General features: G+C 45.1%; 2 protein-coding genes across 2 annotated transcripts; one reads left to right on the top strand and one right to left on the bottom strand.

The window, feature by feature from the left end:
- Nucleotides 1–590: 590 nt before the first annotated feature.
- On the bottom strand, nucleotides 591–5851 carry TOR1B (torsin family 1 member B). The gene is made up of 5 exons (XM_026712234.2): nucleotides 5585–5851; nucleotides 4393–4658; nucleotides 3393–3568; nucleotides 2683–2810; nucleotides 591–1935 (listed from the first exon to the last, which is right to left on the bottom strand). Exons 1-5 carry the CDS (start codon nucleotides 5778–5780, stop codon nucleotides 1694–1696), a joined length of 1008 nt encoding a protein of 335 aa, XP_026568019.1. The 5' UTR covers nucleotides 5781–5851; the 3' UTR covers nucleotides 591–1693.
- A 7453-nt stretch (nucleotides 5852–13304) lies between these two features.
- PTGES (prostaglandin E synthase) lies at nucleotides 13305–22896 on the top strand. Its single transcript, XM_026712236.2, has 3 exons — nucleotides 13305–13969; nucleotides 17280–17362; nucleotides 22157–22896. The coding sequence occupies exons 1-3, from the start codon at nucleotides 13862–13864 to the stop codon at nucleotides 22401–22403; spliced, it is 438 nt and encodes a 145-aa protein (XP_026568021.1). The 5' UTR covers nucleotides 13305–13861; the 3' UTR covers nucleotides 22404–22896.
- Nucleotides 22897–23383: the final 487 nt, after the last annotated feature.

The raw sequence follows: 23383 nt of genomic DNA, 5'->3' as shown, positions 1-23383 counted from the left end.
TCTTCTGTGGCTGCTTTGAGCTTTCAGTAAAGAATGAAAAGCCACTCCAGGGCTTCATTGCCAAATGTTACAGCACACAGTGGCCACGAGAGGACAGACTTTGCAGCTTTTACTAAACTCAGCTTTAGGCTGTTCACTTATGTATACCCTTTTAATAAAGGTGTACTTTGAGAGACCCTAGAAAAAAAAAGGACCCAGTTGCAGGAATCCTAATGACACTAGAATGTCTGGCCAGGGGTTATGGTGAAAGGCCACCGGGGCAGGCAGGGGGCCAGGCAGAGGCAGGCTAATCAGCCTAGCAGGGGCCCAAAGTGTGCAAAGGCAAGGCTGGGAGGCTGTCGCCCTGCCACACAGCTGCCTTGCTGAGACTTGGCTACCCGGTTTACCAGGGGCACATTTGTTGCACATATTTCCCACAAGAAAACAGGGCTACGAAAGAGGTTAATAGGCTCCCGGCCAGTAGAAAGCTTAAAATCTTTCTCTTGCCACACACAAGACTCCCGGTTAATGATTTCTTTAGCACGTAGCCTTTTCCAGTAAAAAAAACTGTAATAGACAAGCAACTGAAACTGAAAAAAAATAAAGCAAGATTCAACCCAAATCATCACTCATTTATTATAATTCTCATTTACCCGCCCCCTTGCATTCAATCGTATAATAATCTTAGTGTTCTACGTATAAAACACTCATTAAAAAAATACATTTCTTTAAAGCTGTTTCTGTTTAAAAAAAGTGAGATATAGCTCAAGTAAATTACACACCCAGTTTGCCCACGTTGGATTTTAGGGAACAGGTTTGCAAACCATAGAAAGTCGCATCAGCCACCACTGAAGATGCAACTATCTCCCCCCCATCCGTCCCCCACCAAAAAATCTGATCTCATGATGGGCTGCAGGAAAAGCTGACTGCCAGGTAAAGGGAAGGCTGACAATTTTTCTTTTTCCTACTGAATGGGTCCCTGAGCATAGCTGCACTCCCCACATCGCCTCAAGAGGCTGCTGAGCTATTTCTCCATCCTTACACCTGGCACTTGATCCAGACAAAAGAATCCCTGTCAAAGGAGAGCCTTTCCCTCCGATTGAGCAGGCCCCTAGCTTAGTCTCAACAAGCTTAGGAACTATTTTATCAACTTGGCCCACAAGATACTTTGAACTGACACAATCTCTACAACGTGACACTCATCAATATTGACCTAACAAGGCACACTCTGGTTTTGACCTTTCTCTAACCTGAAATTCTCAAAAACTATTTTTTGGCAGGGATGCGCATGGGGTGAGATAGGTAAACAGCTCTTGTGTAACATCTAGTGGCTTTACTTTACAACTGGTCAGCTCAGGCCTTTGTTTAGTTCATACAGACCGCCAGGAATAATCAAATTGAGTAATTCTCTTCAATTCTCCCTGCCAATAGATTGAATTATATCTTCTACGCCTTCCACTAGTGAGTGTTAAAAAGTGCAGTACAGTGGAAGATGCCCGGAGCAATATTTTTGGGTGACCACATCTGGGGAAGAGGAAACGGCACCCCAAAAGGTTCCAGGGGGCTGTAAAAAAAAACTGCCCCAAATTTTTAAAAAGTGCAGGTCCAGAGACTTCCTTTTTTTGCTTTTTTTTTTTTTTAAAGTGCTTAAACAGAGGAAATTGTTGCAAATATTTTCTCCCTTGTTTTGGGGACCCTTAAAAAATAGAAACCCTTAGTAGAAATCCAGCTTAGTCTGCACAGTTTTACAGCCTTTGTCCGAGTAAATCTTTTCTTCTTTGGGGAAAAAGGTCATCTCTTCTGCCACCTTTTCAACGATCTCTTCGTCGATGGTGTTGCCACGGGATTTCATCTCTGCCCGGATACACATTTTGACATGCTTGTACTCCAGGGGAAGGAAAGGCACGAAGTAATCGATGAGGTTTCGGTCGATCAGGCTGCTGTGCCACAGGCCACCTGCGGGAGAGACAAGGTGTTTGAAATGGGGGAAGGGCTGGAAGGAAAGCAGATGTGGCCCACAACCGGTTTGCATTATGATCGCTGAAGACCCTCTTCTATGCACGCCATGGTAGGAATTTGTAGCGGGGCCTTCTTGGTGGTGGCTCCCTCTTCTTCCTGCAATGTTCTCCCAAAATAGATTTGGGAGATGCCTATGATAATTTCCAGAAGGTTCTGATTGAAAACTTCTGTCTTCAGCCTGTCCTTTCAGGTACTGATGTCAGATTAAACTAACTTTATTGGCCTTCCTCCCTCCCTTTCTCCTTTGTCTCCCTCCCTTCTTCCTTCCCATACTCCCTTCCTTTCTTCCTTCCCTTTCTCTCCTTTTCCTCCCTTCCTTGCTCCCTTGCTTTCTTTCCCTTTTTTCTTCCCTTCCCATTATCTATCATCCTGTCCCATTATCTATCATTATCATCTATATATCTATCATATCTATCATATCTATCTATCTATCTATCTATCTATCTATCTATCTATCTATCTATCTATCCTGTCTGTCCATCCATCTACCTACCTACCTACCTACCTATCTATCATCTTTCCCCAATTTCAAGACAAACTCTTTCAGCCATCCTGGGAACTGATAATATACCTAACTGACAAAGACATTCCCCATATCTTGAGATTTAGAAAAACCTGGGTTTTTGCACGGGGTTTGGGAGGTGGAAACATCTAACATAGGGCAAATCCAAGACCACGACTCACTGTTCCGGTTGTTGAAAACCCCCAGGGATAAGACTGCTTCCAAATCTTTCAACTGGATCTCTTCCCTCTCCCGGCCGCTCCTCCAAAACTCAAGTGCGACTCTCGTGATCAGGTCTCCTCCCGCGTTACTGTGGGGGAAGCAGAAGTTGAAAAGAACCAGCACTACAAACCCAGCCCTACATCCAATTGGATCCACGGAGCTTTTAAGACAACGAGGAGGCAACCCGCAGCCTCACTACCAAAGCTGCCTGTTCCATTTTACCGCCCAATTCTTGATCCTGAATTTGAGTGTGTATTTTCCAAAAGTCCGCAGAATGAATTCCTGCAGCTTAACACAAAAAAAAAACTCATCTCTAAACCCTCTGGGGAGGAGGGGGAGATAATGTCATAAATGATGTATTCCCACCCCTGCTGAATTCCTGCCTGCACCCTAAGGAGAATCGAACAGAATAGAATTCTTGATTGGCCAAGTGTGATTGGACCCACAAGGAATTTGGGCTATCAGCATGGCAGAGATCCTGGCTTACTTTTTCTCTCTGGAAACCCCGTACATTCTGGATTAAATTGTGGTGGTAAGCTGACGATTATGCCTGAAGTCTTGTAATAGCAACGATATCTTACGTTAGATGGAATGAAAACCACGGAGGGCAAATCCACTCCGATTTTAACAAGCTCTGGTTAACTCATTCAGATGGCAGGTCTCCCGGCACCTGAGGAAGATGAAGATGGCTCTCCGATACGACACGCCGTCGATCTGCTCATAGTAATCCAGGAAGGGTTTGATGGCGTCAATCAGCCCCGGGTGCAGCTTATCCATTTCGTCAAAGATGAAGACGGACTTTGCGCAGGCGCTCACGTTGCCTTGGATCCATTTCTGCAGCTGGTCCTGGGAAACCAGAAGGAGGTGAAAGTTGTGCCAAGAGTCCTCTCCCCGTTTCCACTGGAAGGGAACGGGATCAACTCTCCAGATCTTGGCAACCGACTCATATTTAGGGTGCCGGGGTCCCTAAATGATCCCCCTTTGCAACCTCCTGACCAGCAAAATAAAGGGAGAAGGCAGATTCACTTAAAAGACTGGACTACTAGCCTATCAACTGCAATGATTCACTTAACAACGGTGACAAGAAAGCTCCTAACATGGGGCAAAACTTACCGAACAACTATCTCGCTTAGCAACATAAATTTTAGGCTCAATTGTGGTTGTAGGTTGAGGACTACCTATGAATCCAGACCAAAATCCTTAACCTTAAATACCCAGAACATTTAAAGTTTCGCTTTCTATTCCTCTCCGCTTCCTCCTTCCAATGGCTTTGTCCTTTCTAGAAGTCACAAGATTATTATTTTTACAAAAGGGGATTTCTACGCCCCGTGAAACAAGTTCAGCTTGTTTTTTTCGCGCTCTCCCGAAAGATCACCGGAGGACAAATAAATAGCATTTCCTGCTTGGTTGTCCAGCGTCACCGGAGTCCTGGAGATGCCACCAAGTCATGACATTGGTTTCCAGCTCCTTTCCCTCCCCTAATATTGGGGAGTGGGTGGGTGGTGGTGGGGGTCCTATGGTTGGGTTCCTTAGTCACAATTCTCAGGGATACCAGATTGTAAAATGAACACAACGCTGGCCTGGAAGCGGCTGCAATTCTGACAAAAGATTCTCCCCACAAAGTGCCTCCTTTTTGCGCTGAGCTGAAGTGACTCAGGTTTTGCTCTCACCTTGTACTGGGGGACCAGGTGCTCGTGCGGGAAATGCAGCGTGGAAAGAAACAGGTGCACGAATTTGCTCTTCAGGCCGGCTGGGTAAAGGTTCTCGGCAATGATCTGGCTGATGAAGTTTTTGCCCGTCCCGGCCCAGCCGTGCAGCGAGAGGGCCAGTGGCTTCTTCGGGTTGGGGTTCTGGATGAAGCCGGTCAGCGCCTTCAGGGTGACCTCTTGGGCCAAGTGCTGCCCGAAGAGCCTCTGTTCCAGGGACTGCTGCAGGGCTGCAGAGGAGAAGGGAGGGAAGGAGGAAGGGAAAATGAAGAGAAGGAAGGAAGGGAGGAAGAAAAGGGAGGGAGGGAGAAAAGGGAGGGAGGAAGGAGGAAGGGAGATGAGAGAGAAGGAAGGGAGAAAAGGGAGGGAGGGAAGGATGTGGGAATGAGAGGAAGGAAAGGAAGGAGGGAAGAAGGGAACGGAAGGAAAGGAGGAAGGGAAAGGGAAAAATGAAGAGAAAGAAGGAAGGAGATGAAAAGAGAAGGATGGGAAGAAGGAAGGAAGGAAGGGAGGGAGGGAGAAGAGGGAGGGAAGGAAAGGGGGGAATGAGAGGAAGGAAAGGAAGGAGGGAAAGGAAGGAAAAATGAAGAGAAGGAAGGGGATGAAGAAAAGAGAAGGATGGGAAGAAGGAGGAAGGAAGGAAGAACCGTGAGCAACCATAAACTTTTGAGTCTTTTTATATCCTCCTTTTCCTAACTCCTCTACAGATTGATTCCTATACACCTAAGAGCTCAAACAGGCGCAGAGAGGGGCTGGGGAGGATGGGAAGTGTATTCCCATACTTCCATGGAGCAGTTTGTGGGGAAGACCAGCTGGGGAGGATGGAAGATGGACACACACACACCCCGACCCCCTGCATCCTTAGACAACCAAGAAGGGCAAAGACAGATGGGGAAGATGAGATGCACAGACTCCCTGTACACATAGGACGAGTAGAGGCCGGCTGGGGAGGATGGGAAGGGCGTCCCCGTGTTTCCAGAGACCGGCTGGGGAGGATAGGAGATGGAGTCCTATACCTTGAAAGCAGGGGAGCAGAGATGCTGGGGAGCATGGGAGATAGATTCCCGGGGAGGAAGGACCGGGCTGGCCTGCCCATCCCCGGCTGTGCACGATGGGAGTGCGGGGCGAGTCAGCCCCACCACCACCACCCAAATACCTGCCGGGTCGAGAGAGTGGTCGTCGGGGAGGCAGCACTCCACGAAGCCGCAGTAGAAGCGGGGCTGGGCGAGGAAGCCGGTCAGCACTGAGGCCGCCGTGATGGCCAGGCTGACGCTGACCGGCTCCAACGCCGCCGCCGACCGCAGCGCGACGCCCGCCACCACCAACGCCAGCAGCCCCGCCGGCCGCTGCATGGCTGCCTCTGCCCCGCCCGCAAAGACTACAACTCCCGGCGCGCCCCGCGGCGGCGCTCCCGTCCCGTCCGGCTCTGCGCGCAGGCGCCCACATCTTGGTCCAGGGCGCCCCTGGCCCTCTGGTGGCCGGTCCGAGGATGACAGCTTTGCAAAACCAAAGCCCGGTGAAGGTAGGCAGCCTGGATCTCCTCCCCTCCGCCCCCATCGTTGCTTGTTCTAAACCACGATGGTTGGCAAGATGTGTTCAATCGGGGTGGGTGGAGTACAGACCTTCTAGTCCAGGGGGTCTATGGAGATTCTCCGCCATCCAGGTCACGGTTGTCGAAGCGCATGCTCACCGAACCAGTTGTTACACCGGCTGAATCCCACCCCTGATTGTAAGCCAAGGACTAATTGTATACTCTGTTTATCGCAAAGGCTGGTCAATGCTCATAATAAAGATATTTGTTTCGAGTTGATTTGAGACAATGTTTTACGAAGTCACGCAACACACTGACAAATCAATCCCAGGTCTTGTGCTTGTGCTGTGCATTAAATCATAAATTAGCCAACATGGCTGGGGTCAAACCACACTCCAAATAGCTGAAGGAAACCAAAGTATAAAAAACAACTAATGCAATGTGTGAATGCAAGAGCAAGTTTAATGGTGTGAGTCCGGCCACAGGATCACACCTCCACCACTCTTCACAGTGCAACAGCCCACAATCCAACATGGCTTGTTGGCTTATGGGCTGTTGGATTCTGTCTTGTTGAATTGTGGCTTGTTGGATCAGGCTTTGTTGAGTGACTTAATTCTATAATGGCCTTATTTTTAATGTAGGGCTTAGCTGCCATGTGCAGAGCCAGATAAAATTCATGATGGCTTACGTTCATGACCCAAGCTCTCCTGACTACATCTCCCAGGAAGCCTTGCTGCAGTTTCCTGCTCATCCATTTTCCCTTTCCAATGCCCGTTTGCCAAATCTGTGAGTGGCCACATAAGGATAAGGTGCAAAGGGCAGACAGGTTTGTTTTAAGTCATGTTTAAACTTGACATAAACTCTGTCCCTGCAAAGCAAACTTTGGGGAAACCCTGAGTAAACAGGGAAGCAGAATGAGACACGCAAGAAATGTTGGAAAGCTCCTAAAGTAAATACTACACCGACACCGGAAAGCTAATCTATCTACTACTAAAACTGTCCTTATATAAACTTTAACTAGCAAAACCGCCACTTCGCAGGACAAGTTTTGAATCAGAATATCTGTTCCAGGAGTCTTGGATTTCAGCCCCCATGTTGCTCAACCAGTTAAGGCAGGGTAGGGGGATAGGCTGAAACTCTACGTAAAGAGACCCCTCAGCTCTCAATTGCCATCCTCTGAAGCCACCCTACCTTTCCATATTTTGTAATGGGTATCTGGCAAAAAAAATCAGAAAATAAAATACAGGCTGAATAGTCAAGACCTTGTTGATGATCCAAACTCTGTCAAGGATCTTGGAGTACTCATCTCAAATGACCTAAGTGCTAGAGCCCACTGTAACTACATAGCCAAAATAACTATGTTTTTACTTATACCTATTATCTTGTAAGCAATTGACAAATAAAAATAAATAAATAAAAATAAAATAAATTGTCTCGCGAAACCAGGAACTTTTTCAGCCTTTTCGTCAATGTGTCAATAGTGACTTTTCAGCACCTTGGACAGCTACCCTTCCCATCACCTAATGCTCAGGTCTGGCCACAAAGAAGTGTTTCCCAACTGATGGCGACATAAAAAATTAATTAATAAATAAACCTTGTCCACTCTAAAAATGAAGGCAGGACAAGAAGCAACGGATGGAGACTAATCAAGGAGAGAAGCAACTTAGAACTAAGGAGAAATTTTCTGACAGTGAGAACAATTAATCAGTAAAACTGCTTGCTTACAGAAGTTGTGGCTGCTCCATTCCTAGAGGTCTTCAAGAAGAGATCGGACAAGTCTTTGTAAGGAATGGGATAGGGACTCCTGCTTGAATAGGGATGGGATTAGAAGACTCCCAAAGTCCCTTCTATCCCTATGAGTCTGTTCTATGAGATCTTCCTGTAGGTCCTGAGATGGACAGGTTCACACAATACATTAAGCCACCCAAGTGATTCCTCTTGGTTGGCCTTAGTGGGTTGTTAGCAATGAAACTTCTGTTCTTAGTTGTGGTTGTAACTCAAGGACTAGTTTATTCGTGGGTAAATGTGGACTTAGGAACAATATTCTCAATCTTAATACCTGCTTTGTTTAAACTATAGTTTAAAAAGAGTCAACATTACAGGTAGTCCTCAACTTTCAATCACAATTGAGACCAACATTTCTGTTGCTAAGCGAGTCAGTATTTTTGGTGTGTTTTGCCCCCTTTCTTGCCACAGTTGTTAAGTGAATCACTGCAATTCTTACAATAGTAACATGGTTGTTAAGTGAACCTGTCTTCCCCATTGACTTGACTCATCCGACGGTCACAAAAGGAGATCACATGGCCATGGGACATTGCCACCGTCATAAATATGAGTCAGCTGCCAAGGGCCTGAATTTTGATGCCTGCAGATGCTGCAACTGTCGTAAGTGTGAAACATGGTCATGGGTCACTTTTTTCAGTGTGCCATGATCATTTTGAATGGTCACTAAATGAATAATAGTGGCTAAGGGAAGATGGCTTTGGGAAATGCATGTATGTGAGGCAGAGGGAGGTAACTATTGATCTAATTTGAATGGGATTGGCCAGGTGGTGACCTTTTGGGTCAGAAGGTAAAATGATCTGGTAGCTTTTTGAAAAGAGATCTTGTCCTCCTAGCCAAGATGCAAATCAATTATTTAGTTGTGTCAGGCCATGCAAAAGTCTATTGCTGGCGTGCAAATGAGCTGCACTCAACTTCTTGGTGTGTGAAAAGGAAGGGCAACACCCTTGGTGGACAGGTAAGAGAGGATCTGGGTGTCTTATCATTTCAGGGGTGCAAAATTGCACCTCCCCAAGATTTCTCAGTGTGGAATTCCAGAAAATTCTGGAAGCTGAAATCTAGCAGCGTCGGAAGGTGCCATCTTAGGAAAGGCTGGTTGGCATCTTCGGGCAAAACTCCTGAGCAAAAATGGAGACAGAAGATGGGCTTAGATCAGCAGCTGCCCGTGGTTGTCTAGCCACATCCGTTCACACAACCATTTTGGGTACAACAGATTCCAAGTGTGAAATCCAGCATCTTAAACGACAATATGGTTTACAGGTAGTTCTCGACTTAGGACCACAGTTGTCTGGAACCAGAAAACCAAAAACCAAAAGCCACAGTGCCGTTGTAACTTCAAATGAAAGGTTGCAAGCCAAGGACTACGTGGCATGAGTTTGAGCCTAAGGTGTTTTAGCCTTCCTGCAGTTGGTTTTATGTGAATTTGGGGTCCAGTATAGTTTCAAAGAGGGAAATAGTCTATCCATCTACTGGTAGTAAGTGAACAGGGTAACATGGTTTGTTAAAGAGCCAGAGATAGCTGGATGAGATAAAATTTAGTTCAACCTAAAAAGAAATGATTAGGTCCAACCTGGCTATTGGCTTCTTTTTTGTTTCTACCACTCCCCTTGCTTCCATCCTACTACTACTACTACTACTACCGTACTACTACTACTATTCTTGTTGTCTTCCTCCTATTCTTTTTCTTTTTCTTACTCCTCCTTGCCTTCTTCCTCTTCTTCCTCCTCCCTTCTCCTTCTTCTCTTCTTCTTTTTCCTCTTCTCTTCAACTTCATCTTCCTCTTTCTCCTCCGCTTTCTCCTCTTCTCCTTCTGTCCACCTCCTCTTTGTCCTTCTCCTTCTCCTTCTTTTCCTCCTCCTCTTCCTCTCCTCTTAATTTCCCCCTCCTCCTCCCCCTCTCCCCCAAGTTGCTTCCTGCATGGTCAATGCCATCAGGTTTCAGAGAAAAATCCTTCCCACTCTGCCCACTTAATCTGTCCAGCTCATCCTTGATCCCTTACTTGTTTTTAATGAAATAGATCCAACATTTCTCTGACTGGAATCCCAAGCCGCTATCTAGATGTGAATTTGGAGTCTGACTCTTGGGTGGAGTAAAGCTGAAAAGAAGACAACCGCGACCATCACAGGTCCTTGAAGAACAATCTCACTGAACAATAGGTTTCAACACTTCTCCAATCTTCCCAGGCCAAATGCAAGGACTTGGGCCAACTGGATAGACCCTCTTGAACACATCTGTGAGTCCAGAGTGCCTCCATTGTTGTAAATCTCACCTTCCTGCCTTATAGCCTCCTATGATGGGAGGAGCGATCTGCTCACCCTTGGTGGAAATCTGGGATGTGACCAACAAGTCAACGTCCTCCAGTTCATTGGAGCTCTGTAATTTCTCCGAGGGAAAACCTAGCTGGACATCTCCTTCTTCCAATGGATCTTCTGGTCCTTCAGGATCTGTGGTTGACATCATCAAAGAAGAGAGGCTGCTGGCTTCATCTTCTCAACAGACTGGCTCCAACCCAACATTGACAAAGACTCCTGGATTCACTTAGAGGTGGATTACAATGGCACTAACCTGGTTGCCCTCTGAATACCTCAACTCAATACTTCAACTCCCAGAATGCCTTAGACCAGAGTTTCTCAACCTTGGCAACTTGAGGACATGTTTGACTTCAACTCCCAGAATTCCTCAGCCAAGCTGGGAAATGGGTGCAAGTTCCTCAGCCAAGCTGGGGAATTCTGGGAGTTGGAGCCCATGTGTCTTATGAGAAACACTGCCTTGGACCATTGTTCAGAACTGCAAAGACATATTTTCAATATTATGTAATTGTATGGGTGGTGGTAGGCAAAGAGGGTCTTCAGCAGGTTCTGACCAGTTCTGGAGAACCAGTAGCAGAAATTTTGAGTAGCTCGGAGAACCGGGAAATGCCACCTCTGACTGGCCCCACCCCCTTATATTCTCTGCCTCTCGAGTCCCAGCTGATTGGCTGGGTCTCCTTTGGTTGCCCTGCACAAGAGAACGGAGCTGGAAAGCAGGTTAGTGGGGTGGGGAGGGAATAGGATTTTGCAGTAACTTTTCCCCTGGAGTGGGGAGGGAATGGAGATTTTTACAATATCCTTCCTCTGCCTCGTCCACTAAGCCACGCCCACAGAAGCGGTAGTAAAAAAATTGAATCCCACCTCTGATCCCTTACTTAAAATATCAGGTTTTTTTTTTTTCTTTCTTTCTGGTGGTAAGAAATGCGGCATTAACACAGTTTATATGGAATTTTTTCTTACCACCAGGGGGCAGCATGAACAAGTGCTTTAAAAATCCTCACTCCCTTCGGTAATGACCTAATCGTACCTGATTCATTAATTAAAAACTAATTATTCTTAATTCATGCCTCGGTGTCGCCAAATGAGCACAGATTCCAGAAAAACGGGTCTGTTCAGCTAAATGCCTCCTGCATTTTCTTACTGTGATGGTACTTGGGGCAAAAAATAGGCTGCCTAGGGAACGATCGGATAAGAGAGGGCAGAGAAGCAGTCCTCGGCTTGCGACCACAAATGGAAGCAGAATTGCCATAGCTAAGGAAGGCCGTTGTTATTTCATGTTATTTTCCCCCCATGGACGTTTAGAAAATCACTGCAGTCATTAAGTGCAGTTGGCAATCACGTGACCTGGGGATGCTGTGTGCAACAGTCATAAGTTTGAGGATCGGTTGTATGCCACTTGATTGGAGCTGTTCTAATTTTTGACAATCACTTAAGAAATGGGTGCAAGTCTACCCACGTCCCTTTAAGGAGACATGCTCTCTAAGAACTGAATGCAAGGATCCCACTTTAATTTGTTTCATTTGGCATCTACTCCCGAACAACAATTATTCTGTACCTAATAAAAGACATCAGAAAATCAGAATAACAGAGTGGGAAGATCTCCCAGTCCAACCCCTTCTTGCCCAAGGCAGGAGACCGTACACTATTCCAGACAAGTGGCTGTCTGGTCTCTTCTTAAAAACCTCCAGTTTTGGAGCCTCCACAACTTCTGAAGGCAAGTCGATCCACTGGATTATTGTTCTCACTCAGGAAATTTCTCCTTAATTCCAGGTTGCTTCTCTCCTTGATTAGTTTCCATCCATCAGCTTCTTGTCGTGCCCTCTGGTGCTTTGGTGAATAGGTTGACTTGTGTCTTCTTTAGGGCAGCCTCTCAACTACTGGAAGACTGCTATCCTGTCACTCCTGGTCCTTCTCTTCATTAGTCTAGACTAGTTCCTCTAACCGTTCATCGTAGGGTTTAGCCTCCACCTGGGCAAAGCTCTACATCTGGCGTAACTCAGAGGTTACCTTCCCTGGTCACAGTTGGGTAGCCCGCCAGGGTCTTCATCTTCAATTGGGTGGAGCACACCAAGGCTTAAGACCCTTCCCAAGCAAAGGTTCCCCAGCTTGGCCCCTTGTGTTTGAGGGTTGGCCCTGACATCGGCCCTGCTTTGTAGAAGACCTCCTGTTTACAATACCAGGAGTGGAACCAGAACAGCTGGTGAGAAGGGAAGCGGGAAGCAAGCTGGATTGAGTCTCAGCGTCCATGGCTCCAGCTTAGAGTGATCATCTCTCCGGCTTCCCCTTTCACTAGGAAGGGCATCTCTTTCCAGCTGCTGCTGTGTTTGGAGACATAACTAAGCATTTGTTTATCTTTTTAAGAAGGTTTTACATAAGCAAATCCAGTGGGCTAAACCCTGGGAAAGGGGGCCATCTGTACGCTCCAAACTACAACAAAGAAGCCACCATGAATTTTTTTTCAGCTGCTGCTATTGCAGGGGTCTCCAAACTTGACCAAGAGCCTTCCCAAGAACTTCAGTAGCTCAGGGGTCTTTAAGACTTGTGGACTTCAACGGCCAGAAATCTGGCGGGGGAATTCTGGGAATTGAAGTCTGCAAGTCTTAAAAGTGCCCAAGGTTGGACACCCCTGGTCTACGCAAACTTTTATGAGGGCTCCCTCCTGCCCCGACGTTGAACAAGATGGAAACTCGTAGCCCGTGGCCAAACCTCCAAAAGAAGACATAGCAAAGACACCTTAGAATGCCAGGTAAAGGTGTGTCCCTGTGTTGGCTTTCCAACAACCACGCCAACAATTGAATTGGCATTTTTGGATGCTGCTTTTGTGAAAAGACATGCCCAGACAAGAAAGAAAAGCCCGATTGCCAGAAATAAAGATGGCGTCATGCATTTTTACCCGATCACCCTTCTGTAATTTCAACACGTTGCTTCCAATAATTCAGAGGAGGGTTTGTCCAGGAACATCTGCAGAAATGGGGTGACTCTTGGCTACTTCCTCTTCAAACCTCGTTAGGAAATGACTCCCTTTCCACTCAGTCCATAAAAGGGAATTATGAGCTGGGCAATACATCTCCCTATATTGCAAAATACATATAAATAAATAAAACCCAGATGAAATCCACCTAAACCACAGTGTTCAGCCAGACAAGCTCAATAGGCAGCTATTGTGGCTTATTTTGACCTGGTTTGGCATGTTATGTGAATGGGGAGGGGCTCAAGGAAACTGCATTGTGAACTCGGGAATTTCCTTGTCCTTTACTGGGGAGAAGATTTAAGTAAAGGCTGCTTATTCCTCCATCTCAACATTGTGGAACTCTGTAGCTGGATTACCAACCTTAGCATTCATTGGTTGCGTGACTGCAGCCACTCCGCTCTGAAAACTTACAGGGGAAGCTGATGATACTGACATGGCATGGTGCACTGATGTTGCTACCTAGTTTGGTCAGGAGAGGTCTGCAAGAAAACCACCATACTCAGAGACCACCAAGGACCCCATCATTCAACCCCGAGATACAAATATTCTGTCCTTAAGAAGCACTTCAACAAACTGGTTTAGCATAGCACCCTACCAAATCTTTCTGAGTCTGTCTGTTGCACAACGCGGTGACCAAAAACGTTCTTTTTAAGGCGTCACAACGACGCGAAAGTGGCTCGCTTCGGTTGTAAGTGGCGGCAAAGGAGGGCTGATCCCCACACACACACACACCCATTCCCTCCACCACCCCCAGCAGACCCACCCCTTCTTCATCGCCGGCCTATATAGTCCGTGCCAGAACGCGTAAGGAAACAGTCCTTTCTCTCCGGCGTTGCCAAAATGATGCAAAACGAGGTCTTCGCGTCTTTCCTTTTTTTCGCTACGCTTTTGATCCTGAAGATGTTCGCCGTGGCCATCCTCACGGGGCAAGTCAGACTTCGGAGAAAGGTAAGGCAAAGGGGGCGGCTTGGGACCGGTGGCGGGGAAGTTGGGGTGGGGAACAGCCAAAGGAAGTTTCCTTTCCTTGCAAATTCTTTTTAGAAGAGGAGCAAAGGACGAATCTCGCTCTTGCAGCATCACCGCTTGGATGTCAACTAACCAGCTTTGGGTGGGGAGGGGGGGTTGTTTTAGGGAGAACGGAGACGGGGGGGGCAGGAGGTAACCATGTTTGAGAGGGCTTCTGGCTGGCTTTGGGGTTCCAGAACCCATTATCCACAGCGGAGCTTTTCAGAAGAAGCTAGGGATTTTCCCAGGGAAGGCTGCAACACATGGGAATGTTTTTTCTAGAAGGCGCAGTTGAAAGAGATGTTTGAGGCTTTTAAAATATGGGGATTTTATTTTTTAGGAAAAGATTGTTTTAGGATCCACCGGGACAAGAGGTTCGAGAGTTTTGGTTCATGTTGGAGAGCCCATCCTGGGGGGAATTGTGTACTCTGGGCTGTTTTCTGTGTGTGGTATTGATATGGTGGCTGTTGTGTGAAGCGATTTAGATTGGGGTGTTGATGCTGGCTTATGGTTATGGTATTTATAAGCCGGCTATTAAGCCACCATATCAATACCACATTCAGAATAGCCCAAGATACATAGAGAAGTTTCCAGAGGATGGGCTCCAGGGTGAACCCCAAAATTTGGCAGAATAAATCTCAGGTACCCCCTGACCGACCCAGATTGGATTCTGCAACATTATCCTGGGACATGTGTATTCATTGGTGAATGTTGTTTTAGCACATTGCTCTGTAATTAAAGGAAAAGTGATTAGATACCTGGAGAAAATTGGAATATTAGATATGTTTGCGACTTTGTTATTTATTAAAAAAAAATAAAGGTGGGAGATTATTTGGGTTGCATCACTTTTCATAAATTGAAACTTATTGAAAACAATATTTTGGCTTTATGGGTGGATATCTTAGAAGTTTCTCACTTTGGGACTAAATACTGGTGAGCCAAATGATACATGGTTTAAAAATTAAGACAATATTTTTCCATTGAGTAAGGATTGTATGATTTTTTTTTTAAATTTCATGCATACAACTTCTTATGCAGAAAAAAGAATAGTGCTGTGAAGGGAAAAACTGAATATATTTTGGTTACCGCCAGACCGAGTTAAAAAAAATAAATCTATGTGATATCTATTGGAATTGATACAAAATCAATGCAGCCTTTAAGTTTATCATTAGACCACATATAACAAAATTAGAGTTGGAAGGGACCTTGGAGGTCTTCTAGTTGAGCCCCCTGCTCAGACAGATTCTATATTATTTCAGACAAATGGTTGTCCAATAATCTTCTTAAAAACCTCCAGTGATGGAGAACCTACAATTTCTGGAAGGAAATTCCAATGGTTCATTGTTCTCACTGTTGGGAAATTTTATGTGAGATGCCCAATTCCATTTTAGGGGAGTACAGCTCCACATCGCATTATAATCAACTGTAATATTCTAAAATGGGATTGTGGTGTGTAAATGATTTGAAGTTAGAGCCAAGCTGGATAAGACCAGATCCCGGAGCCTTTTTTATTTCTAACAATGCCAGCGCATAAAAGAAACACGATAGCTTTTTTAAAAAAAACGCTGTGTTTGCGGATTAAATAGAAGACCAGGTGCATAGCTCCATGGCACACCCGACAGAAAAATTGTGTCATTTTTAAAAAAAACAACTTGTTCATGCTTGGATTTAGGCAGGGAGGAATCTGTATTCTGTTTAAATGGGGTATTTGGCATTTGACACGGAAATGTCTAAATTCAGCCCTAGGGATCACCGGGCCATTAAATCTTGATCGCTCTGGATCTCCAGTCACTTCTGAAGACAAAGCTGTTCCACTGGTTCATTGTTTTCACTCTCAGGACATTCCTCCTTACTTCCAGGTTGCCTTTCTCCGTAATTAGTTTCCATCCCTTGCTTCTTGTCCTGCCTTTTGGTGCTTTGGAAAATGGGTTGACACCACCGCCCCTTCATTGTGGCAGCCCCTCAAATATTGTAACACTGCCGTCAAATCCCCAAAACCCAACACAGCAATGAAGTTTTGTTAAACGCATAGAGTGAGCCAGTGTTTTACCATCCTAGCAACCTTAAGAGAGAGGTGGACTTCAACTCCCAGGATCCCCCAGAATGTAACCCTGTTAAAAGTCTTGGCCGACGCTGATGTCATCTCAGCTCCAGTATTAAATGTTAACTGGACCACCAAGATTTTCCTGCCATGATTGATGCCAACATTAAAATTACGTCATGGGTGGTGTAATGGGAATTTTTTAAAAAAATTGGGGATTGCACAACATTTTCAAATATTAGATTTTTTTTTTTAAAGTGTTGAAACATGGGATATTCAAATAGTTTTCTTGGAAAAATGTTAAAAGGGGGGTGACACCGTTTGACGTCAATGCTTTTGCAATCCTGCCTTATTTTTTCTTTAATAAGCAGCTGTTTTAAAGCGATAGGAAGGGATGTAGGATTTGAAGGTTGCCAAAAAACGAGCCATGGCTGCTGTTGAGGGGTGGGAAGTTTATGCAGGTCTGCAGAGAAGCCAATAATCCTTCATAGCAAGAGAATATAAACCCCCCCAGCCTGTTTTTTTTCAAGATTCATAATCCATGAAGGTTTTAAAGCAGGCAGGAGGAGGAACTGTTTATCTTTTGCAAGCAAAGTTATGGCTTCTCTTAAGTTCTCTTGTAAAAAAAAAAAAAATTGGCTCATGCCAGAGAGTTTAGGAAAGGCTGCTTTCTAAGCAGGACGTGGGAACAAAATAATAATATGTATTCAATTGAGTGAAATAGAGTTGGGGTTTGTAGGTCATCCATCTCTGGAGGTCTTTACAGAGAAGATGGTTCCTTCAAGGGCGGTTTAATTGGTTGTCCTACACACTGCAGAGGCTAGAGTGATATTTCTCAGTCTTGGGATTGGAAGATTTTGGGGGATGCCCCAAGATTTTGGGGTCTCAGGCCTGCCTTAAACCATAGCAGACAAGCTACAGTTGAACCCCAGATAGATAAACGACCTATGGGCTTAGGGCAAAGTCTTGTTAGAAGGTCAAAACTGGCTTGTAGAACATGAATAAACGGTATGAGAACTTCTCCTTGGATGAAGGTACTCAGTTACCCAGGCCCTAGTGCCTTTTTTTTATTTGTCAAAAGGCAACTGGGCCAGGTTTTTTTTTCAGGAAAAAGAAGAAGATGCTTTGCTTCTCATCCAAGAAGCCATCCGTTGTGGTTGGGTGAATGTTCTCCTTGGATGTTCATTGTCTTCTCCTTCTGGCCCTTTCCAGGCTTTTGCCAACCCTGAGGACGCGCTGAAACATGGTGGCTTGGAGTTCCACAGAGAAGACCCTTATGTGCAGAGGTGCCTCAGGTAAGTCATCCTGGGGGATCAGCCATGGTCAGCTCAGCAAGGGAGACCAGACGAAGAAACAGGCGCCATGTAGGTCTACAACTACTTTGATTAGAATAGCTCTAGTGACAGAACCTTGCAAGCTGAATAGGTTTCTCTCCTCTCCTTGCTCCTCTTCTATCCTCTTCTTCTCCTCACTCCTCCTCACTCTTCTCTTCTCCTCGCTCCTATTTTCTCTCCTCTTCTCAATCCTCTCTTCTCTCTTCTTTTCCTCTCTTCTCTCCTCTTCTCCTCACTCCTCTCTTCTCGCTCCTCTCTTCTCTCCTCCTCACTCCTCTCTTCTCTCTTCTTCTCACTCTTCTCTTCTCTTCTCTTCTCTTCTCTTCTCTTCTCTTCTCTTCTCTTCTCTTCTCTTCTCTTCTCTTCTCTTCTCTTCTTCTCCTCACTCCCTCCCTCATTCAGCATGTCACCACTATGCTATGGATCCGGTTTTCCTTGGGAGAAGGATCCTTCTCATCTCCACCCTCCATCAAATTAACCAAGGATAATATTGCTGGCCAATTCTATCAAGCCAGTTTTGACCTTCTAGCAAGACTTTGCCCTAAACCCAAAAGTGGTTTATCTAGGCTGGGGCTCAGTTGTAGCTTGTTTGTTGTGGTTTAAGGCAGGCCTGAGACCTCCTAAGGGCTGTGGGCATCCCCCAAATCTTTTGAGAAGGTCTCCAGACCCTTCCCTCCTCGCTGGAGCTGTGTCCCATCTTTTCAAAGCAAACATTTGTGTGCCAGACATGCCTAATAAACTTTGATTTATTCTGAAAAGGGAGGCGTCTTTTCTTTTTAAAAAGCAGGATAGCCTTGCATTCCGTAGGGATATGAATCATGTGGTTAATTTGGCAATTTTCCTCCTGCCAATTAATCAGTCCGAATTCCCACATATATATTCCCCTTAGAGTGATTTTTTTTTGTGGTTATTATTATTATTATTATTATTCAACCCCGGTAGAAAGAATCAGAGTTCCCCTGATGTAAAAACATCCTGCCTTGTGCAATTTCAAACTTGTAAACCTCTCCTTTCCTGAGTGAGACTGGCAATGATAAGGTGGAGCTAAAAAGGAATGTAGACCCAAGTGCCAAACAGGGATGGGCGTTGGGTTCGAGAAGCATGCAACCCAGGTGAAGAAAGCATTTTTCCCCCTCACCTGGCATTCTTCACCTGGTTCTTTAGCAGGACAGAGGTCTCTTGTACATCTGGGTGGCATTTTAAGTTCTTTTGCAAAACTGCTTAGGAAATAGGGCTTTGCTGTGAGAAATGCCGCTCCTTGTTCCACCCTGATAGGCCATTCGTGGTCTGTTGCACCAGAGAGAATTGGAAGGGACCTTGGAGATCAACTAGTCCAACCCTCTGTCCAAGCAGGAGACCCTATAGCATTCTGGACATATGGCTGTCCAATCACTTCTTGAAAACCTCCAGTGATGGATCACCCACAATTTCTGAAGGGGAGCCTGTTCCACTGACTAATTGTTCTGTCAGGAAATTCCTCCTTAACCCTAAATTAGATCTCTCTTTGATACGCTTCCATCCATTACTTCTTGTCCTGCCTTCAGGTTCTCTGGAGAATAGATAAGACCTCTTTTCTGTGACAGCCCCTCAAATATTGGAAGATGCCATCAGGCCATCCTTTTCTTCATTCGTCTGCACCTATGTGGTTCCCTCAGCTTCCAATCCCTACATCATCTTTGTTGCTCTTCTGTGCATTCTTTCTAGGGTCTCGTTTTTTATTTTACTTTTGGTATCAGAGTGACTAAAACTGGATGCAGTATTCCACATGTGATCTCACCAATGCAGTATAAAGTTGCACTCTCACTTCTTGTGATCTTGTGATCCTTCTGTCGATGCAGCCTGGAACTGTGTTGGCCTTTTTAGCAGCTGCAGCACACTGCTGGCTCATGTTTAAGCGATTGTCCACTAGGACTCCGAGATCCCTCTCACAGTTATTACTATTGAGCCAAGTCCCACTTATACTATATCTGTACATTTGGTTTTTCTTGCCCAAGTGTAAACCTTAAACACTTCAATCCACAACCAGGGGGATAATCTTGATTTCTCCAGGCAAGAGAAAGGAATTTGATTCAGGGAGGAAGCAACCTCTGTTTATTTAACTTTTGAAAACACCCACATTATTTCTCCTCCTTGCCTCTTATTTCAGCCAATGGCTGTAAAAAAAAAATTGTTTGTTCCAGCTTAGGCACTCCAGAGAAAGCGATGGAGATTTGGGGAGATTTACAACATATTGTTTGCTTTGAAGCTTAAAAAGTTGGCTCCAGATTGTAAGCAAAAAAAAAAAAAAAAAAGGAATTTTCAGCTTGGTCAGTTAGCAAAGAACTCGGCCTCCACATCTGAGGGCTGGCTGGCATTCATCCAGGACCAGAGGCATTTCGCTGGATGGCCCATTTATTATTATTTTTTTTTTTTTGCAAAGCTGAGGGAAGACCCGATGGAAAAAGATGGAAAAAGAAATACCTTTTAAATTGAAGCTTCATTGCCGTTCAGTGAATTGACTATAATTAAGTCCAAAGGCCTTGGTTGGTGAAGCGATTGAATTGTCCTTCTGTATTTCTGATGTGTTGCGGTTTTCCTTTGTTACAATCTCCATGTTACCCATGGAGAACTTGTCTTAACTCATTCCTGCTTCCCCAGTATTTCCTCCCTGCCTTGAGGGCCAAAGAATGATTTACACTCTGAATTTCCTAGCCAAAGAGGGCAGAGTTTCTCTAAAGTATAACACCTAGGCAAGAAATCCCTTAATTGGGTCATCGGAAGGTTAATCTTCAACATCACCAACAAAACAGCTCAGTCTGAGTTGTGTTTATGCCCTAGGCTGAAATATGGGCAGGAAGTAGCTGAAGTTGGGTGCCTTAGGTCATAACCTTGTCTTGTTTATATAATCTCCTTTTAACAACTTTGGGATATGGCCAAGGGGTGAGTGTGCGTGTGTGTGTGTGTGTGTACGTGAACGAGACCCAAATGGATGGAGAGCACCATTGTGGTAGCACACACTTTTCTTTTTCCTCTTTGCAAATGAGAAACGTGGGGATGGAATCCAGATGTGGGTGTCATTCAATGCAAGCTACAGTTGAGCTTCTTTTGACCTCAAGCCATTCTTGAAGATGAGACTCTTGGCCAACCCTACATGTTCATGGGTAAACAAAACCCATTTCAGAGGGAATTCTAATTGCCAAGGCTCCATTCAAGTGGATTTACAGGGTGTCCATCTGTCTTGCAATAAAAACAGTGGATTACAGCTGTGAGCTTTTGCCTTAGATGCAGCCCATGAGCTACAGAGAGACTCATGTAAAAAGCCCAGCCCCGGTTCTGACCTCTGGGAAGGATTTGCATGGCTGATATAATGTAGATGGCAGGTATGTAAAGATTGTTTGTGGAAGTGATGAGAGAGGAAAGTACAGGCAATCCTTGACTTGCAGCCATTTTGTTTAGTGATTGCTTGAAATTACAGCGGACCTAAAGAAAGTGGCTTATGAACCATTTTCCACATTTTTAACCGTTGCAGCATTTTAATATATAAAATGAGAGTAAACTCCACTCCCTTGTTGCCTAGTTGGGTAATGAAATGTCTGCAAGAAAACAACCGAGCGCAGAGAATGTCAAGGAACCCACAGTCCTCCTCCTCCCCCACAAACCCCATTCCCTTCTACGGTAGCACTGATGATGTTACCGAGTTTGGCAATGAAACGTCTGCAAGAAAACAACCAAGCTCAGAGAGCACCAAAGATCCCTCATTTCATCCCTCATTCTCCTTTATGCAAATGGTCATTAAGCAAATAGATGCAAGTTGAGGACTACCTTGGCCTCTGTTGCTGGCTGTCTTCCATAAATCACAATTAACACAAGCCACGTCTTTGTCGAAGGTGTAAAACCAGTTAGAGGTATGGACTACAGGCTACAACTCACAAATTAGGTGCAAAATTCATTTCGGACTGCAGCTGACTAGGGTTAGATGGGATTTTCCACTAGTTCAAGGAAAAGATGAAATCAGCGTTTGTTTTTAAGATGTTTGTCGTCTTTTTTTTTCTTTTTTTGCAAAACCAGCCAACCGTACCTTTGCTGGGAAACAGTTCTCTTGGTGATTGTTTTCGCTCCAAGATTCCTGGCAAACCTTGTGAATTTAACTGGAGGAGCCAGTTTGATGATATTCATTGTAATGATCTGGCAGGTTTTCTGATTTGTTTTTTTTTTTTCTAATGATGTGATTAAATGTTATTTAAGTCAGTCGTGGGGTTTCCAACATAGCCTCCCCACAGAATTCATTCGCTGAATAATTGGGTCTTGTATTGGAATGTTCACTCTGCAGAATCTGTGTGGTGACTTCTGCAAAGCATCGATTTTTTTAAAGAGAGGTTTTGCATTTCACTCGTTGACTAAAAAGGAGAAGAGAACGGAATTTTCTCCCAAATTAGAACTTCTCTCCCAGAACTGAATTTCTCTTCTAAATATCTGAAGATGGCCAAAATTTCTCTTCTCGGTCTTCTGTCCTCCAGACTGAAACCCAAGGTCCTTCAAAAATCTTGTCCTCAGATCTCCATACCCATCTCTGACACAGGCCTCTGAATCCATGGAGATTCTCCATCGTCCAGGTCTTGGTTGTCCCCTTTGGGACTCCTCTGAATCTGTTCTATCCTGTCCATCATCTTCTGGGACCCCCACAATAGCATCCAGAGAAGCCCAGGTGAGTCTTCCCGATGTTGGGTCTAAAGGACTAACCATGGTCATGTTCCTCTTCTGTGTCCTTGTCTCCAGAGTTCATCGCAACGATATGGAAAACATCTTCCCGTTTCTGTTCATTGGGGCCGTCTATAGCTTCCTGCATCCCAATCCACTGGTGGCTTGGATCCACTTTCTGATATTCTTCCTTGGCCGGATGGTTCACACCGTGGCGTATCTCCTGAAGCTGAGACCTCCCATCCGGTCCGTGGCCTACAGTGTGGCTCAGATTCCATGTTTCTCCATGGCCTTGCAGATCCTCCTTTCGGTGACCAGACGTTAGCGGCCATCGGTGGCCTTTGTCTCCAGCGGGCCCTTGCGTGATGTGAAATGGAGGATGTGAAGGGATAGCAAGAATCCAAAGGGAGGGAATCAATGCTTCACCCTAGGGCTGAGTTAACCAGTTCTGGCTTCTCTCTCAGCAGAACAAGACTATAATGGATGGATTTCTTATCTCCCGATCTCTTGCTTGTAAGGGGCGGATGATACTTTTGCAAGGGCCAGGTTGGGCTTGGGAGAACTTGAAGATGTGGGCAATTCAGAAGCATCACAACTTGGGTGTGTGTGTGTGTGTGTGTGTGTGTAAAGAGTTTTTCCTGCATCAATTGAAGGATGAAATAGTTTCTCATTTAAAGGGTCACCTAACCTCAGCTGAAATCTCTCGGGATGTCCATTCCAGTTACGAGATGTTCAGAGTCCAGCACGGACATGACTGTTAATCTTCACACTGTTTTTAATTGAACAAATAAAAACAAAATTAAAGCTTTCTTACATAAGCTTTGCAGTTGGTGGAGACTTTCTTTCAACTTTGTATGAAACTCCTGGTTTCAGATTAATTTTTTTCTTAACCCTCTCAAACTTTCATCATGCTATGTCTGGAGGCTCTTCAGATTGGAATTGTTCATTTCCCAGAATTCCTCAGTCGGGGCAGAGACTGCTGAGAATTCTGGGAGTTGTAGGAGATCCTTCAGATGCATAGATTTCAAAATACAGATTATCAGATTCTCATTAAACGTTAAGGGGAAAAAAAATGTCTAAGTGGAAAAACAGTTAGATGGTGGAACCAACGGCCCACAAGGGTAACTTCAAGGTTGGGTGAATTCAGGCTGGGGCAGGACAGCTATTTCTCAGAAAGTCTTGAATTCTTTCCCTGAGTTGCAGGTCGTGGTGAAAATCCTCTTCCAACTCCGTGAACAAGTGTTTACAATGTGTGTAGGTACTGCTACTTGTTGTAGCTGTTTTACCACGCTTCTGTACCTCACC

Source organism: Pseudonaja textilis, chromosome 17 (assembly GCF_049901715.1).
Source record: "Pseudonaja textilis isolate UNSWEBS1 chromosome 17, rPseTex1.2, whole genome shotgun sequence".
Taxonomy (NCBI): Eukaryota; Metazoa; Chordata; class Lepidosauria; order Squamata; family Elapidae; genus Pseudonaja; species Pseudonaja textilis.
The sequence above is the reverse complement of the archived record's forward strand: the minus strand, read 5'-3'. Positions and strand labels throughout refer to the sequence as shown.